The 20,277-nt window shown below is 39.9% G+C and overlaps 1 protein-coding gene across 1 annotated transcript in view; it reads left to right on the top strand.

Annotated features, from left to right (window-relative positions):
- Nucleotides 1–2,551: 2,551 nt before the first annotated feature.
- COL6A6 (collagen type VI alpha 6 chain) overlaps nucleotides 2,552–20,277 on the top strand; it is a 105,525-nt gene continuing 87,799 nt past the window's right edge. The window contains exons 1-7 of the mRNA XM_030816841.1: nucleotides 2,552–2,612; nucleotides 4,929–5,525; nucleotides 6,851–7,471; nucleotides 8,569–9,129; nucleotides 9,929–10,486; nucleotides 12,683–13,258; nucleotides 15,813–16,382. Of these exons, the coding sequence (XP_030672701.1) occupies nucleotides 2,552–2,612; nucleotides 4,929–5,525; nucleotides 6,851–7,471; nucleotides 8,569–9,129; nucleotides 9,929–10,486; nucleotides 12,683–13,258; nucleotides 15,813–16,382 (3,544 nt within the window). The remainder of the gene's footprint in view (nucleotides 2,613–4,928; nucleotides 5,526–6,850; nucleotides 7,472–8,568; nucleotides 9,130–9,928; nucleotides 10,487–12,682; nucleotides 13,259–15,812; nucleotides 16,383–20,277) is intronic.

Here is a 20,277-nt window from a genome sequence, read left to right as displayed (position 1 = left end):
GGTGTTGTACAAGTTCTAAACATTCTGGGTTTGAAGCCAAGTCTTGGGTGGCTGTGTTGCTTTGCAGCTGTAGTTTAAATTAGAAACATTCTAGTTTACAGAGATCTAGATTTTTTAAAAGACCTTTATAGCATATAAAGAGAAGGTATTAGCCTCAGCTTACTTGATTCAGAATGAATTGAATGTAAAACATATTCAGATTAAATGTACCTTTGGGAGTGTTTATAATGAGAGGCAATTAATCATACTGTTAAGATAGAGCTTCCTATGAATTTAAATTTTATGTTGATTGCTTTAAATAAACATCTCCTTCATTCTCCCCTCACATGCCTTCAGGTGATCGGTTATGTTTATGATGTAAGTATGAAAATCCTGGTCATAACTGGTAATAAAACAACATACAGATTGCAGGCACTTCATCTGTGTTTTGATACAGTGTAAATGAGCCCATTCTCCCTACTTCCCAAGCATGACCTTGGTCCTACAGCTTGTCTTATTATACACCACCCACCCCATGCACACACAAACTCAGGCACACACACCTCAAGAGCACTTCACCGGGCTTCAACATTGTATAGCCTTACGGCATACTAGACTTTGGATTCCATTGAAAGACTGCAAGAAAATTGTTCCACAAGATGCTAATCCAGAGAACTTAACTTTTGAGTAAATACTAGAGCTATTGATTGACATTTGCATATGGAAATTTCCAGATGCTGCATGCTGCTTTGGGACTATTGCGGCCTTTCCAAATCCTCGCTTATCTGTCCAGATGTTCATCCTTCACTCAATACTGATTTCTTCCCATTGTGATTGCTTGCAAACTTTTGACATTGGTCCTCTGGATTCTTCCCAAAGCATTTTCTCTCTCATAACTCCAAAAGAGTACAATAATTTATAAAGCTCATAATATAAACAGAAAAGAAGAAAATAGTGTAAAACCCTGGTTTTAAAAAGCAAAAATAAAAAGGTATGAAAAAAAGTACCAAAGTCTCTTAGTTCTTAGAAAAACGATGTAGAATGAAGAAACTAGAAGACATTTTGTGTTCATAACATTGAGTTTAGTCTGCAGGGTAACTGAGTTTTAAAGGTTTTGGAGTCAGACAGATGTGGGTTCTAGTCTAAATTGTGGCTCACTTTACCAGTGTGACCTTTGCATCAGTTACTTCCCCTTAAAAATCTGTTTCCTCATCTGCAAAATAAGAACAATAGTAGTAATAATACCTGCAGCTAGAGTTGTTACCAAATTCAAACAGGAGAACAAATGTAAAGCTATTGGCACAGGGCAGGGCTCATAGTGAAAGCTCAACAAATGGTAGAATTTATTTACTGTTATACACATTAATAAAAATTGTACAGATGGTATGACTTGGTTTTCACTTTGGGAAATCCAGTTTGGGACTTAGTTTCTCTAAAATGAAAAGGTTTGTACTACACATTACCTCCTAACATCTTTTTCTAGCTCACTGGTTACAACTTGAATAGAACTAATAAATTTATATACAGACTGAAAACTCTACATCGTCTAGACTTGTGAAGGACTAGAAGAGAGTCTCAAGTTGCAGAACGTCAGAAGGACAATGACGTAGGTGAGGAAACAGGGATGGAACTTCCCATGACAAACGTCCCTTTTCTGAAGAGATTGAATATTAGAAACTCAGAGCCTGCCTGGTATAGGGTTAGATAAACATATATAGTGTTGAGCAATTAAGCAGGATGTGGAGACACTAGTTTATTAATGGATCAATTCATTTTTTGTACAATTAATAAATGAGCAAAAAATAAGCCCAACCTGCTTCATTAAATATTTATTTTCAATACATTTAATATCCTGCTTCATTTCATAAAATGAACATTTCAAGGTGGCTGAAAATGCTTAAGGCCAAATGAGATTGGAAAACCCTTGCCTCATGCAGTTCTGGGAAGTTGGACATAAAGTGTAAGCCGAGCTCCTCATTCTGAGGAGCAAGACATTATATGGAATATGGAAAATCACTGCTTGTTTTGAAATAGCTACTGTTTCAATTAGGGAGGAAATGGAAAAAACATGGACTTTTGATCACATCTATAATAATTAGTCTTCAAAGATAAAGTACACCTACATGTTCATGATGGTGAGATTACAAAATAGGTCTTGGGGTGTGTCCCAACTGTGAACTCTGAGTTGTCTTAGCAATGAATAGATACAGGATGGCACTAGGGTACAGGAAAATAAATACTAGGAACACGTAATATTGTTAGCACTAAAATCCATCTGGCTCCTTCTACCAACTGTCCAAAATTTCATGTTTCTACTAGGTCTGGGAACCAAGAAAAACTCTTATGACTTTGTAAATATTGATATATTGTTTTCTCTAAGGCACTTCACATATTAGAAGATCAGTGAACCTCAGAAATTCCTTGTCCCCTGTTGCACCCAATTTATTATATAATTTTGTATGCTCTTGTATGTGAGTCTTAATTCCCAAATAATATCCACAACAATTTTATATGTTTACATTTTTGCCTTTTCAGATTTGAAGTTGAAGATTTTTCAGGTCATAATATGAAAATGCTGCTAATTTTGTTCCTCGTGATAATTTGTTCCCATATTTCTGTGAACCAAGATTCTGGTAAGGAAAAACTGGGAAGATTTCTTAATTTTGATTATAGAAAATAGATAATACACGAGTTTGACCTGTTTAAAAGTTACGAGTTTTGTATCACTTTGTTTTGATTTTGATGGTAGTGAGGGTAAGGGCGGTAGGTCAAATTCTTTGTGAGGTCACTCCATATTCCTTTGAAGATCATTTGTTTCTGGATCTTATTCCTTGTTAATAATAGATATGAGAGCTGTCATTTTGTCCTGCTTCAACCCCTTTTAGGTCTTCTTGGAGGTTGCATAAAAATTCTGTTAATATTAGGCTCAGGCCTGGAAAAATTGGAATGTCCCATCCTAATTGATTTGTGTCAAAAGGGTGTCTTGGTTTAGTGTCCAGATTTGCTCCAAATTAAATTATTTGGCTGCTTATTGTGAAGAAAGTGCTTTTTCCCTGGAGAGAAAGCTTCATAGCACTGTGTTCTGTCTGTTGGCAATCTCTGTCCTGTGGACTTAAGACACTAGCACACCCTTAACCACCTCACCATCTCTTAAATAATTGGTTGTTGTCCAGAGTAACTTACATTGGCTTTTACAGCTTCCTCGAGGACACTGACCTTGGAAGCAAGTTTTGTGAAGACATAAACCAGACTTTGCCCTGCAAACATCTTCCTTTGATGTATCTCTAGGCCTTGAGCTTCTCAAGTAGAAGCCATGATTTTTCCTCCATTGTTTCATGGTTCAGACGTAGTGATGGACCTTATCAGAACCTGAGTCCACCTTATGTGCCGCTCATCTACATTTCCTTTCTCCACAAAAGATGTAGGGCTTCATTCATGAATAGGAAGTCACTGGTGGTCACAAATCAAGCCACCCACGGCAGGGCTCCCCTAGCAGTCTTCACAGGGTTTCAGGCTTCTTTTGGAGGAAGGTGTTGATACACTCTCACTTATTTCTTCCCCTGAGATGCTGCTGGCTGTATAATCATGCAAAGAATCTCAGAGTGGTTGGATTTGGGTTATTTAAAAGACAAGAAATTATTTTACCCATTGTGCCTCGATCAGATGGCCATAAAGAGAGTGAAATAACACACAGGGCTGCCAAAGCTGGTTTCCCAGACAGTGTAGAAAGGAAAAGATTGAAGTTATTCTAATTTCATTAGAACTTACCTAGTAACCATTTTAGATAATTGGAATCTCAGAGTGAGGAAGTACCTTAGATATTTTCTAGTTGAATCTACTTATTTTAAACAAGAAAAAACTGAGGCCCAAGTATATTGAATGTCTTGACAGAGCTCATAGAGTTAGCTGAAGGCAAAGTCAGGGTGTTCATTACTTGTTCCATCATGCTGTATTTTCTTAAACATACACCACACACATACTTCCCTCCCTACCCCAGACAAGAAATGGATCTTATGCTAAGGTAGAGAGAGCTCTGAGTTCAAACCAGCAGACCATTACTAAACAACAGTTAGTGTTAGAATCCAGTGATTCTATATCATGTAAAAATATAGTACCAGATAACTAGCATTGAATCTAACATTGAATGAAGCTTTAAAAGTTAAGTAAAGTATTACATTCCTATATAAAACATATTTTTAATGGAAACTAAAACTAGAATCCCTTTTCTAGCCCAAGATACATTGGTGCCGTCACATTTTGCACATGTGAGAATAAAATTCACCAATTATAATACAATGGTCATTCATGTAATTCATCAAAAATATTAAGATATTTAAAATAACCTTGCAAAAGATTGACTATTCCATATTTTTATGATTTCTAGATTTTTTTAAAACTTAATGTGACTGTTTGGAATATAAAACTTATATGTTTTTAAGTTAATGAGATAAGCTGTTGTGTTGCTTAAATGAGAAAGGCCATCTTTCAGATTTTACCATTAAAGTGAATTTGATGGAGTTTGAGTTTCAATTAAAATTTTTATCTAGTTGACATAGTTGAAATCAAATTCCAAAAGCCAAAAAAACTACAAGAGAAAATTATCCACAAAAGGTATAAAACCCATGATTTTTTATTTCTCTGTTTATTTCTGTTTTATTTTTCCAGTCACTATTGTTAACCACTATCTATTTCTAATTAACCAATTCCTTGCAAACGTTATGTTTAATTTTGTGATCAGTTCAAATGAGGAGTTGTTTAAAAGAATCAGCCCAAGATACAGCTATTTCTTTTTCTTGAGAGAATGTGCAGTTGCAGGCTATTATTTTCCGTTTATTGGGAAGGTATTTTAAAAATAAAAAGGAAAGTACTTCCCCGCCATAGAGTTGGCATTAAATATGGCAGCAAATTTTTTAAGTTTTTGGTTCGTTCATATGTTTGTGGTTTTGCAGGCCCTGAGTATGCAGATGTCGTGTTTTTGGTGGACAGCTCTGATCGCCTGGGATCCAGGTCCTTCCCATTTGTGAAAATGTTCATCACCAAAATGATCAACAGTCTCCCCATAGAGGCCGACAAATACCGTGTGGCCCTGGCCCAGTACAGTGATAAACTTCACAGTGAATTCCACCTGAGCACCTTCAAAGGCAGGAGCCCGATGCTGAACCACCTCAGGAAGAACGTTGGATTCATTGGCGGGTCCCTGCAGATAGGAAAGGCTCTTCAGGAGGCTCACAGGACTTATTTCTCTGCACCCGCAGATGGGAGAGACAAGAAACAGTTTCCCCCAATTCTAGTGGTCCTGGCTTCATCTGAGTCTGAGGATGACGTGGTAGAGGCTTCAAAGGCCCTGCAGAAAGACGGAGTGAAAATCATCTCCATAGGGGTGCAGAAAGCTTCTGAGGAAAACCTTAAGGCCATGGCCACATCTCAGTTCCATTTCAACCTTCGGACAGTCAGAGACCTCAGCATGTTTTCCCAAAACATGACGCATATCATCAAGGATGTAACAAAGTACAAGGAGGGAGCAGTTGATGACATCTTTGTAGAAGGTGGGCTTAGGATATGTGTGTAGGAATGATGATAAAACGCTTTTGAAAAATTGAAATGGGGAGAGGATTAAAATTCTATGAATATTCCTATCCCCAAAATGGGCTGCATTTTCAGATGTTATGTACCCATATGTTTAAGAGAGTCCGGTGATTATGACCATTTTCAATTCAGTGAACCCCACAAGTCTTGGTTTTTCATGTTTCACTTATCTGTGTTGCCTGACATTCACAGACTTCTTAAAATTTAGGGATGCTTTCTCCCTGCCACCCAGCTGATCTCTGAGCTATTTCCCTGGGCTTTAGTTGCTATGTAGTTTTAGTACTGGTTCATTTAAAAGGTAAATTTGCTTCTAAAGAAATTCTTGACTTTTAAAACCACGTAATATAGAATGTTAGACCTAAAAGCGACTTCCAGAAGTCCAGATCCCCCCGTTTTTTTGCAAATAAGAACTTATATATATCCTTAGAAGTGATGTGCCTTGGCCCAGGGGCCAGGCTGTGACTTAAAGTCAGAGCTAGCAGGTCAGATATCCCAATTCCCAGCCATGTAGTTTCAGCTCCAGACTGCCTGGCTCCCTGCTGCCCTGTTCTGAATTAGTTTTCCCCGTGTTCTGCTCTGTGGCCAAACTGCTCTCCTGGTCTGTCCTTTTGTACTACTCTAGTAACAAGAATGGTCAAGAGTTTGTGATCATCATTCAAGTGAAGGGCAGGGGATATCCAGTAAAAAACAATGTGTTCAAAGTGTACATGTCCAAATATGTTATATAGGAAACTCACATTATCCCTGATTAAATCAGTTTGAATGAGCTGATATATATACTTACCTATTGATATTAGAGAATGTTTTCCTTGGGGTCATCTGTGAAACTATGAGTCCTTATTACTAGCATCATTCCCAAATAAAAGAACTGAAAATGCAATTGCTATTTCGTTACTCTCCCTTAGGAATATTTGGACTGTAACTGCTGACTATAGTGTAGATGATGCTTAAATGATTTTAATATGATAGCAATGGCTATGATTCACTGAATGAATTTTATGTACCAGGCCCCATGCTAAGAATATTATCTCATTAAATCCCCATAACAACTCTATGAGATTAATATTATCTCCCTTTTACAGATGAGGAAATTGAAGCCGGGAGTTTAGCTAAGATGTAGTATTTGAACCCAGGTCTCTTTAACCTCTACTTCATAATTATTTGTCTACCTCCTTCTCTAAGTGCATAACTGAGCTCTGCTGTATGGTCTTCATGCCTTCTAATGCTCACCAAAGATGCTGAACCACCAGCTAAAATTGTGCTTGTTTATTTCTTGCCCACACAGCTTGCCAAGGCCCTTCTGTGGCCGATGTTGTGTTCCTATTGGATATGTCAATCAATGGAAGCGAGGAGAACTTTGACTATCTTAAAGGATTCTTGGAAGAAAGTGTATCTGCCCTTGACATAAAGGAAAATTGCATGAGGGTTGGCCTTGTGGCCTATAGCAATGAGACAAAAGTGATAAATTCACTGAGCATGGGCATAAATAAGTCAGAGGTTCTCCAGCATATACAGAACCTTTCTCCCCGAACTGGGAAGGCCTATACTGGAGCTGCCATCAAAAAGCTCAGGAAGGAAGTTTTTAGTGCACGGAATGGCAGTCGGAAGAATCAGGGGGTGCCCCAGATTGCCGTGCTGGTGACCCACCGAGATTCAGAAGACAACGTGACAAAAGCAGCTGTTAACCTCCGACGGGAGGGTGTGACCATCTTCACCCTGGGCATAGAGGGCGCCAGCGACACCCAGTTGGAAAAGATAGCATCCCACCCTGCTGAGCAGTATGTCTCCAAACTGAAGACCTTCGCTGACCTGGCTGCTCACAACCAGACATTTCTGAAGAAGCTGCGGAACCAAATAACACACACAGTCTCTGTCTTTTCAGAGAGGACCGAAACGCTCAAATCTGGTAAGGTCTTCTGCTGAAAGAAGGGTTGTTTGGATTCTTTTTTTCTTCTCTTTCAAATATTCTGTATACAAAGTGGATTGGCTTGGGAAGATGTGGATGGGAAGGATAAGTTCCTAATTTTTTTACTTGAGCTTGAAAATATGAAGCCTAATTTGGGGACAATAAAAGCCATTGAGGTGTTGGCACGGGGAGAAGAGATTTCCCCTTTTAGTTCCTCTTTTGTGCAGCTTTAATTGGATTTGTTACTCATCCACACTCCAGAATACCTTCCTTTGCTATTTTTCTCTCTCCTTTAGTCTTTCTCTCTTTTGCCTCCCACGTTCCCCTGCTCTTCCCTTTATTTCTTTATTATTTTTGTACTTTTCTCACCCAAATCATCTTCCCTCATTTCCAAATTCCAATTTAGAGAATAAGCAGGAGTGTGATTTGAATGAAGAAAAAAGTAATTATGTTATTTGTTGTGGGGTACCATTCTAGCATCCACCAGTGCAGGGACAGAGACAGAGGGTGATGTGTCTTTATGTTTCATATATACACTTATACTTATAAATATTTTTATGTATTGGTATACATATAGATGTGTATATTCTTCCATAAACATAGCATATTTACTACAAATGTCATTGTCTCACTCATGAATAGTATCCTTAGTTAGTTGACTAGAAGCGGGTAAGGAGTAAATAATTTGCTCAAGAGAGTTCATGTGCCCACAATGTCCAGTTAAATACCTGTCCAGTTAAATACCTTCTCCATTTCCAAACACGCTACTTGACTTTTTGCTAAGCAGTTATTTACTAATGTGTGAAGTGTCTTGTAAAAAGCAGCTTCAAATTTTTTAAATCTCCTACTATATTCAGATTTATCCTGATTCATGGCAGAGAATTAGGGCAATAGTCTTAAAATGTCAGAAGCGATTCATTTGGCTGAAGGGATGTTAAGATTCCCCCCATTTTAAGCTAACAAATCATGTATTTTAAGCCCAGAAGCTGTTTCCCATTTTTCTGTCTGAAGAGGTTCATGTTTGTTCTTTCCATCTGCTCTCATTTCTTCTTCATGCTTGCTCAAATGCCACATGCAACTTATTGATTCCTTTTTAGGTTGTGTGGACACTGAGGAAGCAGACATCTATCTGCTTATTGATGGCTCAGGGAGCACCCAGGCCACAGATTTCCATGAAATGAAGACCTTCCTGTCAGCGGTGGTAGGGATGTTCGACATTGCTCCCCATAAGGTGCGGGTTGGGGCCGTTCAGTATGCTGACAGCTGGGACTTGGAATTTGAGATCAATAAATACTCCAACAGACAGGATTTGGGAAAGGCCATTGAGAATATCAGGCAGATGGGTGGGAATACAAACACAGGCGCAGCACTGAATTTCACACTGAGTCTGTTGCAAAAAGCAAAGAAGCAGCGAGGAAACAAAGTTCCATGCCACCTTGTTGTCCTGACAAATGGCATGTCCAAGGATAGCATCTTGGAGCCTGCAAACAGACTGAGAGAAGAGCACATCCGAGTTTATGCTATCGGGGTCAAGGAGGCCAACCAAACACAGCTGCGAGAAATTGCAGGAGAGGAAAAGAGAGTGTATTACGTGCATGACTTTGACGCATTGAAAGACATAAGAAACCAAGTTGTTCAAGAAATCTGTGCTGAAGAAGGTAAGAGAAATCGTGGCTTTACCTACTGACCTTCACTTGCAAATTGCCATCCTGGCAATAATTGACATTGCTGGTTTAGAAAAACAACATAAATTACTAAGTTGAGATTTGTTGACTTGTGTAACTGTGTTCTCTAGAACAAAGCTAAAAGCCCATTATACTGTTTTTCTAAATAATATCTGAAGCATAAGAGAAATATTTGGAGGAATTTCCCAATAAGTATTAATTAGCTTCCTCTCACAATTTCTTGCCAGGATAGATATATGAGTGTACACCACACGTGTAATATGATAAAATGATTTCAGATTGTAAGGAGTACTTCAGGTTTTATTAGAATGTCTTTTTATACAGCTTTTATGAAATCTTTTAGAGCTATATCATTTAGAGCTCCTGTTTTCAACCAGGAGTGATTTTACGCCCTTAGAGGTTATTTGTCAATGCCTAGAGACATTTCTGATGGTCATAACTGGAGGGTGCTCCTGTCATCTAAGAGGTAGAGGTCAGGGATACTGCAAAGCATTTTACAGTATCCTACAACGCACACACTTGGCACAGTAAAATTGATGCCCAAGATGTCAGTGGTGCTGAGGTTGAGTAACCCTGAGTTATGTATTTAAGCAAGTTACTAAATAACAGATAGAATATTCTCACTTTTATTGTCTTCTATGCTTTATTTACTACTAATTATTACTAAGTACACACTTCAATATAAAATTATTTGTGTTTTGGATTTTCCTGTTTACTCTGAACTTTTTACATGTAGCTGACTTGAATAAACATCACAGTTTTTCCTATGCAGCTTGCAAAGAGATGAAAGCTGACATCATGTTTCTGGTGGACAGTTCTGGAAGTATAGGACCTGAAAACTTCAGCAAAATGAAAACATTTATGAAAAACCTGGTGAGCAAGTCTCAGATTGGACCAGATCAGGTGCAAATTGGTGTAGTCCAGTTCAGCGACATCAATAAGGAAGAGTTTCAGCTCAACAGATTCATGTCCCAAAGCGACATTTCAAATGCAATAGACCAAATGGCTCACATTGGACAAACCACCCTGACTGGTAGTGCCCTGAGCTTTGTGTCTCAGTACTTCAGCCCCACCAAGGGCGCCCGGCCCAACATCAGAAAGTTTCTCATCCTCATCACGGATGGTGAAGCTCAGGACATAGTAAAGGAACCAGCGGTAGCGCTTCGGCAGGAAGGTGTAATCATCTATTCTGTGGGAGTGTTTGGCTCCAATGTCACCCAGCTTGAGGAGATCAGTGGGAGGCCCGAGATGGTTTTTTATGTTGAGAATTTTGACATTCTGCAGCGCATTGAAGATGATCTTGTTTTTGGAATATGCAGCCCCCGCGAAGGTAGGCATGGGCGTACTCACTAGCAGGACTATTCCAACAAAAGATGTCTTTTTTAGCCTCTATTTCTTGAATTTAATTCTATTTACATATTGTAAACTTTTGGTTTAATTGAAATGTTTCTCCTATGGCTTTGACCTGTTGAAGACAGTGAGGAAGAGTTTTGGTTTACCTAGACCCATTCCCATTTGTAGGTAAATAGCACTACAGTGATGAATCTCCATTTAAGAAAAATGGTATCATACCAGTTCTTAGATCAGGTTCCCTAGAAGCAGAAGTTAAGTCAGGGGCTCTTTGGAAGTGATTTATTGAGGAGGTATTTTCAGAAGGGGTATAGGAAACAGGTCAGGGCATGGGTAGGAACTGAACAAGGAAATCACCTTAGCTGGAGTCTAGTTTGGCCTGATCCCTTGGGGAGCTCCAGACCATGAATTACAGAGCTGGTCCTACCTTGAGGCGAGGGGCTCAGCCTTGTGTACCCTGTGTCACTGGGCTACGTGTGGGTTGCTGAGGCAGGCCTGGCATTTATCCTCCTGGGCAAGGTGGCTCCTCTTTGACCTACACATCTACTATATATGGTGCTTATTTTTGCAATTTCTACAGACCAATACTTGTATCAAATGAGATAATGTTTGTGAAAACACTTTGATAGTTATTAAATTTTATAAAGGAGGAATATAGTAAGAGGACTTGAGCAATGGTTGCTTCAAAGGAAGTACCACTGTCTTCCCATGAAACCACAGAGTAATGGAAATGATCAAAAGTAATGGAAATGTAGAGTAATGGAAATGATCAAATAAAAGCTCGGCAAATATAAGGGGCCAATTTATACGTGACCCATAGGGCTTGATGACAGAGGCATTCTGAAAATGAAGGACATAGATCTTCATGGAGTTTAAAGGGAAGAGAGGAACATTGTTTGCTTATTCAAATAACAGTTCTGTTCAACTCCCACTGGAAGGTTTGGTGCTCATGATCTGTATTTTGTAGAAAAAGAGTACACCTGGTTTCTATTTCCTGGTAATTTCGCCCAGAACAAATACGAACTTTCTGAAGCATTCTGACACTGAGTAATCTATCCCCAGTCTCCTGGGTAATCCAAGCAGGCTTCCCAGGCAGTCAAAGACCACGGGGACATAGTTCTTCTACATAAATTCCCAAATAGAGCCAGCCTTTGTTGGGAATTTGGTTGATGGCCCTGTACACATGGCCTGCAATTAGTGGGGATAAGTACAATGGCTCTAAGGCTTTCGACAGCCCTTACATAGCCAGCAAGTGGCTGGCGAAAGAAGAAAATGTGGCAAGCCTCTGGGGGGTGGGTGCTTTCTCACAATTCCATTTCTCAAGAATGGATGAGTTAATGTTTGGATCATACCTTTCTACGGCCTGTAGAGAGAATGTGCTACATAAGGACTAAATAACAAACCATCTTACAATTCCCCTTCTCCAGAATGGATGAGTTAGTTTTGGAACACTGCACCTTTGGAGGGAACATGCTACACATGGATTAAGAATTAATTGGGTCTTTCCTGCTTTTCTGTTCCATGGTGCTGACCTCAGATTTAAAAAGTTAATAGGAGCATCATGCTAGAACAGCTTAGTTGGACCAAGTGCAAAGTGGGCCTATTTCTATGATGAAACCCAAAAATGAAAATAGATGTTTCAAAAAAGTCAAAAAGTGGGGAAAAAGTAACTTTGAAAACTCAGCCATCAGAGAATCATGAAAAATACAGTGTTGCCAAATTCATTTTCATTTGGTCATTTCCCCAAGGTTTATATTAAGAATACAAATCTCAAGATCATGGCTAAAATAAAAGAAAAAAATATGTATAAATGAAAGCACATGTTGGAGAAACCACTTATACAGGAAAATTTACACAGAATTGGTTTTTTTGGTCCAAAGGTTTTAAAATTTTTTATTCCTGGCAATCCTGTGATGGTCACTTCACCCTGTCCTAGTCCCTGCAGTGGGTCCCCACTGACTCCCGTCTTATCTTACAAGCTCACCTAAGTGAGTATTAACTGTATACTTCCAGCACCAATGTATGTGTATTGTCCTCTTATCCAGGGAACTGACATTCTAATGCACAGCATGATCCCCATGGAGAGAAAACACTAGCAATTTATAAAAAGGCTGAGGCGTCTCCCATGCTGTCCAAAGCTAATCCCATATGGTTTACCTTTCTCTTCCTCTTTCAGAGTGCAAGCGGATTGAAGTTTTAGATGTTGTGTTTGTCATTGATAGCTCTGGCAGCATTGACTATGATGAGTATAATATCATGAAGGATTTTATGATTGGCTTAGTGAAAAAAGCTGATGTGGGCAAGAATCAGGTCCGGTTTGGGGCTCTGAAGTATGCTGATGACCCAGAGGTGCTGTTTTATCTGGAAGACTTTGGCACAAAACTGGAGGTAATTTCAGTGCTCCAGAATGACCAAGCCATGGGTGGCAATACTTATACTGCTGAGGCACTGGGCTTCTCAGACCACATGTTCACTGAAGCCCGGGGCAGCCGCCTGAACAAGGGAGTCCCCCAAGTCCTCATTGTGATCACCGATGGGGAATCCCATGATGCTGATAAACTCAATGCCACGGCAAAGGCCTTGCGGGACAAAGGCATTCTTGTCCTGGCTGTGGGGATTGCTGGTGCCAATCCCGCGGAGCTGTTGGCCATGGCAGGATCAAGCGACAAGTACTTCTTCGTGGAGACTTTTGGAGGTCTGAAGGGAATATTTTCAGATGTGACAGCCAGTGTCTGCAACTCTTCAAAAGTAGGTAAGTTTTGCCAACTAAGTTTTTCCTAATTATTAGCAGAGGGACAAATGAGAGAGAAAGCAAAGCAATGGCTCTCAGGAATGAGTTTTCCAGGGAGGAGAGAAGGAGCTCTAATTGTTTCACAGGACTTTCTATATTATAAAATCTCAGGGTTGGAAAGACCTCAGGGATATTTCATTCAGACTCCTCCCGAAAGAGAGGTACTTTCTGCAGCATTCCTGATCACTTCTTCCTAAACTCTACTAATGATGGGGAATTCAAAAGTTGTTCTGTTTTGTTTTGTTTTGTTTTGTTTTTTATAAGACAGGGTCTTGCTCTGTCGCCCAGGCTGGAGTGCAGTAGCATGATCACGGCTCACTGCAGCCTCAACTTCCAGGACTCAGGTGATCATCCTGCCTTTGTCTCCCCAAGGAGCTGGGACTACAGATGTGTGCCATGAGGCATGGCTAATTTTTTTTTTTTTTTGTAAAGACAGGGTTTCACTATGTTGCCCAGGCTGGTCTCAAACTCCTGGATTCAAGCCATCTGCCCCCCTTGGCCTCCCAAAGTGCTGGGATTACAAGTGTGGGCCACTACACTTAGCTGAATTCACCAGTTTTGAACAGCCTTCATTAGAACACAAATGTGCTTACACATTTTTCCACCCACTAGTTTTTTCGTCTTTATGCAAGAAATCAAATTCTCCTCCTAAGAACCAGCTAGAATTGCCTGAAGTCTTCTTTCCTTCAGGCTAGAAGTCACCAGTTTCTTTGCTTATTTCAATTGTGGCACAAGGTCATTTAAAATGTGAAGCCCAGTATTAAAAACTCTGTTCCAGCCTCAGAGGTTTCCAGTACAGAGCATAGTGGGGCTTCTATTCTGGCAGCTGGAGATTGCATTGCTGCATGTATGTATGTATTCCTTCCTTCATCATTTTACTATCATTTTATACTTTTGGTTCAGAGAAAGATTGTTCTCTACTTAGTTTCCTGAGTATGTTTCCCAAGGTGTATTTTACTAAAGATACTAAATGTTTTTACCAGATGAATTGCTATTGATTCATGATTCCAACATCTAGATATAGTAGTTCTTTTTAAAACTCATCTAACTTCTCTGGTTTTCCTAAGCCTTGCCTCCTTAGAATGCAGCTATCTTTTTCTTTCACAAAACTAATAAAATCTTTCTGGGTCTTACTGAAAACTGGGACAAATCTCTTCCTTCCTTGTAGCCATTGTCTAAAATTGGATCTATATCCTTCTCCAGTTCACTGTAGAAGTCGACATTGCTTTTTCATATTGAAAATTCTCCTTGGGACAGAAAAACAGTACTAGATTTCCTTTATTGAAATCTGAAACAAAGTAATTTAATAAGTTAACCAATTCCTGAAGGATTGATTTACCATATTTCTTCTTATCACTTCCTTGCTTACCTGGACTTCAGGAATCTCAGACACCTTTAATATTTCTGAGGCTATGAAGAGAACTAAGTTCAGAGAGTGGTGAGATCACTGGGGAAGTCATGGAAACGATCATGCTTACCAGAAAGCTAAGGAACACACATGTGCCAAGCATAACTCATTCATTGGCAGTGGTCTCTCATGTTCTTGTTTTATATTTGCTGTGTTAATATGGGGGAAGCATTGCTTGTTCACAAATATTTTTCTCAAATAGATATTTTTGCCTACATACAGCAGAAAGGGGCTGATAAAAAGGAAAACTGACTAGATATAGACCAAAAGGTATCCTTTTAAAACCTCTTCTCAATATACCCTAATGAACTAGAAAAATATTTATTGGCTCAAATGACCAGGGAGGCTAAGTCAACAATGTGAACCATCTGCCTCTTTGTTTGAATCCCTAAATGTATGTGTGTTTTGGTTCCTCTTGATGTGCTACTACTGTCATCGGGCTTTCTGGAAGAGCTGAGGCTAGATTGTAGATGAGAACAAGTTTTCCGTAGCACTGGCCCCAGTTCTCTGGCATCTCAGAAAATAAAATGGCCTAATACCAAATCAACAAGCCAAGAGAAGCCTAAAAAGATGTGTGAGTGATTCATGCCTTGTACTGACTTTAAGAACTGATCATTTGCCTTTATTTCCTCTACAATTAATGTGACCACATGCTAGCAAAAGATAAGAAACCACTTTCAGAAATATTTCTATATAGCTGCAAACTTTTTTTTTTTTTTTTTTTTTTTTTTTTTGAGACGGGGTCTTGCTCTTTTCGCCCAGGCTGGAGTGCAGAGGCACAATCTCGGCTCACTGCAAGCTCCGCCTCCCGGGTTCACGCCATTCTCCTGACTCAGGCTCCACAGTAGCTGGGACCACAGGCACCCACTACCACACCCAACTAATTTTTTTTTATTTTTTTTAGTTGATCCTGGGTTTCACCATGTTAGCCAGGATGGTCTCGCTCTCCTGATCTTGTGATCTGCCCGCCTTGGCCTCCCAAAGTGCTGGGATTACAGGCGTGAGCCACCGTGCCCGGCCTGTAGCTGCAAACGTTGAATTTACTCTTGGTGGATTAAGGAAAGAATAACAATCTGGGTTTTCTGTTGTTCCTTCTCTTCTTTGTAGATTGTGAAATTGACAAAGTAGATCTTGTTTTCCTTATGGACGGTTCAACTAGCATTCAGCCAAATGACTTCAAGAAAATGAAGGAATTTCTGGCATCCGTTGTTCAAGACTTTGATGTCAGCCTCAACAGAGTGCGTATAGGAGCGGCCCAGTTTAGCGATACCTATCACCCGGAGTTTCCACTGGGAACTTTCATAGGTGAAAAAGAGATATCATTTCAGATTGAAAACATCAAGCAGATCTTTGGAAACACACACATCGGTGCTGCACTCAGGAAGGTGGAACATTACTTCAGGCCAGACATGGGCAGCAGAATAAATACAGGTACCCCACAGGTGCTGCTGGTCCTTACAGATGGCCAGTCCCAAGACGAGGTGGCCCAGGCGGCGGAAGCCCTGAGACACAGAGGTATCGACATCTACTCCGTGGGCATTGGGGATGTGGATGACCAGCAGCTCATTCAGATCACCGGGACTGCAGAGAAAAAACTGACAGTGCACAACTTCGACGAACTGAAGAAGGTCAATAAAAGGATCGTTCGCAACATCTGTGCCACAGGGGGTGAAAGCAGTAAGTATTTAGCAAGTTCTTCATATCGATTCCCTACACCATCTTCTCTGGCATTTTCTTCAAGCTCCATTGTCATCCCCTGGGGCTAGTGGGAGAATTTAGATTTGTGCCTCTGGATTTCCAATTGAGCTTTTCACAGTTATTAAATATTTGTCTTGACCTGTGGATTGAGAAACAGGGTGTTTGAAATCCTGTGCCCTTTTTTCTCCCTGTCTCCTGGGGGAGCACGCCTCCTTTGTGAGTGGGAATGCCTCCCTTCAGGTGTGAGGAAAAGGCCATTGTTTGCAATCTGGCTGGTTTCAGAGGTTGAAGAGCAATGCCTCAAAGAAAGGAAATATTTGACTGATTTTTGGTTGCTTGGCAACAGGGCCTATGAGGCTGCCAAGAGCTGTGGTACAGGTAGGTAAGAAACCTCTCTAGAGGTTTATATCTTTATTATGAAATTTTACTGCAGAAGTTAGTAAATATCTTCTTTACAATTAGTGCATTTTGACACTTTTTCAACAGATGGAAGTAAAGTGTCTTAAAGGAGAAGTCACTTTTTCTGTTATAAAGGCACCTTATGGGTTGGTTATGATTCTGTATAACTACCCATGGTAAACATTAATCCCAGATTTCCACTCAAAAAAAGTTGTAAAGTCATTAGGAGGCAGGTCTGAAGACAGACAGCCTGACAGCAGATCCCTGCTGTAAGGCAACTTGTCCCAGAAAAAAATGGCCAACCTTCTGTAAGTTATTTGAAATGTGAATAATAGCAGAACCTAGTTCAAAAGAACATTGTGAGGATTAAATGAGAAAATGCATATTTAAACTTTAATAAGCATAACACCTGGGATATAATTATAAAGTGCCTTCATTTTTATCTACCAGTGACCATTAAATTTATGAATGGGAGCTAGCTCTTCCTTTGCCCCTCATCACTTTCAGGAAATAAAAGAACCTTCTTTTGGTGATTAATATGTCCAGCTACAGGCTGCCTTGCTGTGAGAGAAGTGGTTGACATTTCACCCAGTCTGGGGACTTTCACTGCACTCCCCATCTTCCAGGTGCTGCTCCATCTTACTAACCATAGTTTCTGGCATCTCCAGAAGGAGATACCTTCTAGTACCCTAGGAAAGGGGGAACAACTAAAAGGGTACAGGAAAGTTTTTAAATCTGATGGCCCTTGTCAGGAATTGGTTTTCTCTGACAATAGCCCATGTCTAAAGCTGGGTCCATTCATAGGTCCTTCAAATATTCCACCTCCTGCCCCACATCATCACATCCCCAACCAATCCACCTTTGTCTAAAGATCTCTCCATCACAGTTTTTTTTAGGAAGGTAAGTTGTTCTCTATTCCAGAGTGTCCCTTATGCCTTTCTCAGCCTCTGGGCATCTGGTGATGCCTCCAGCTTTGTTCTGCTGAGATTTCTCTGCCCCCTCCAGGGGCTTCTTAGATGGGAGATCAAGGGAGCCCACAACACCTTGCTCTTCTACTCAGCCATATCAGCTCCATGGTCAACAATAACATATCGATTGCCCTAATAAAAACTGGGAATCACAGCCCTCCAGTGTGATTGCCTCTTCTTTGTAGGGAGGGCAATATGCCATCCTGTGTCTCATGCTTTAGAATTTCCAGGATTAGGTTATCTCCAGATTATCTCTGAAAGCCCCTCTCTCAGCTTGAAAAGGAAGTCACCCACTCTCCTTGCATATATGTGTGTATGCCTAATGGGAGAGCCCACAGCACATCAACAGCTCTCTCCAAACACTTTTCCAAACTGCAGTCTCAAACCTTTAATAAGACCTGATGTGCAGGTTAAAGGTTAAGAGTTCTGTAGTTGATTTGGGACTACTGACTCTCTAAGTCCTGCTTCAAGGACTGTATCTGATTACCTCAGCCAAACCTTCCACATTAATTTCTTGTTTCATGTGAAATACTCAAGCCCAATTATTAGGCAGAAAATTCTCTCTGAACCATCCAGTTTCTATCTGAGTGTGATGAAAGAAAACCATGTGGAAAGTAAAAAACAGAAGTATGAACTCCAAGTAGTTAATGAGTTATTTTTTAAATAGTCATGAATGCAAAAAAAAATAAGAAAAATACTCTATATTAAGATAAACTTGAGGTTATTACTCCAGCAAGGAAGAATGTGAGGCAGGCTGTGAGCTGAGGACTGATGAGGCTGGAATGAACACTGATAAAGCTTCAAAGGCATGTACAAATATATTAGGGGATGCCAGTTCTTTTTAAACTATAAATCTCAAAACAAGGAAATCAGACAGTAGCTGGGTATGGTTCAAAACAAACTGGACTTAAGGCCTGAACACTTGCTGTGCTTCTTATTAAAATATGCATAACTTTGGAGATGTCACTACCATTTCTGAGTCTTAGTTTTCTGGTTTGTAAATCTAAATAATCTCTAAAAGTTCCTCTGATTGTATACTGTGATTCAACATATGTGAAAGGGAGGTCAGCCGCATGGAGGTATGAGGGAGGTGACTAAGAATCATTATTTTTTGAGCATCTACGAAGGGTCAAGCCTGGTGCTCTAAGCACTTTAAATGTACTATCTCACTCAATTGTCCCAACATCTTACATGGTTTGTGTTTTTGTTTTCATTTATAAATGTGGAAACTGGGGTTCAAGGGAATATTGGTAGCCTGGTCTAGATCATACAGGAAGTAAGACTAAGCACGTTTTGAAACCTAGGGTTGTCTGACCCCCATCTGTTCCTCTCACCACCCCCATCCCTGACTTTTTTGTTAAATTAAGCTGTTTTCTTGATATAGTTATTGTCTAGGTTATGTGATATTGACATTATAAAGAACTAATATCTAAGTGTTGTGCTTCACCAGTTAATAGCTGGAGCTTATTAAAACATCATAGGTTTGTATCTTGGAAATTGTTTCCACAAGCTGATATTCCCTAAGGAAACCACTTCCTGCTGTCATTTCCAATAGCATAATCTAGTAGTAGAACTAGCAACCTGCATGACTTGTCATCACTGGCTAACCAGGAAGTGGTAGAATAAGGTGGTTCAGCACATGGACTCCAGAGAAGTCTGGATCTGAATCCCAAGTGTGAGAGACACAGTGCTAACTGTGAGATCTTGGGCAAGCTTCTCTGTCACAGCTTCCTCATCTGCAAAATGAAAAAGAGCTTCTACTTATTCTGTGTCTTATGAGGAGAAGTGAGACAGTGAATTGGAAGTATATGGTAAGTGTTCATTGAGAGTTAGCTAATATCATAGCATGTTGCTGAGAGTACCATGAAGCGATGTCTTGAATGACAATTTGTGGAGTAATGGGGTTAGTTCACAGAAGGACAATTTACCAAGAATTCCTTAGTTTAGGGACTTAAATATTTTAGCCACATTTCAGAGCTATATTCAAATTTAATAAATATACATGGTATTTTCTTAAGCAACTGTTTTCTCACCTTTATCCATGCTTATTTTCTTGATTTTTCTTTGAGACTGGCTATTCTGTCCACTAGAGGAGACTTTGAGCAATTTTTAGGATGTGGAGGTTCTGCCCTTTTTTTTTTTTTTTTTTAGCATGGAGCCATGATTAGGTAGCAAAGAATCAGGAGCATCTCTCATCTGATATATCTATCATTATGGATAGATGAATCAAAAGGGAGACTGAGCAAAAGACTAGTCTCATTAGGGTAAGAGACAACCTGAGGATTTGATTCAAGAGATGTGAAAAATATAAGGAAAAAATAGATGTTCATGTCCAACTTTTCTTACTAAGGAGCTCTTTTTATGTTCCCACCTTAACTGGGTCTGGGTTCTCCAGAAAACAGAGCCTGAAGCAGATTTTACATGCCAATACTTTATTGGGAGTGCAGTCCCAGGGAAGCAAGAGTGAATGGAAAGGAAGTGATGCAGGAAAGGAGGGGAAAGTAAAT

This window comes from Nomascus leucogenys, chromosome 8 (assembly GCF_006542625.1).
Source record: "Nomascus leucogenys isolate Asia chromosome 8, Asia_NLE_v1, whole genome shotgun sequence".
Taxonomy (NCBI): domain Eukaryota; kingdom Metazoa; phylum Chordata; class Mammalia; order Primates; family Hylobatidae; genus Nomascus; species Nomascus leucogenys.
This window is presented reverse-complemented; position numbering and strand designations above follow the sequence as displayed.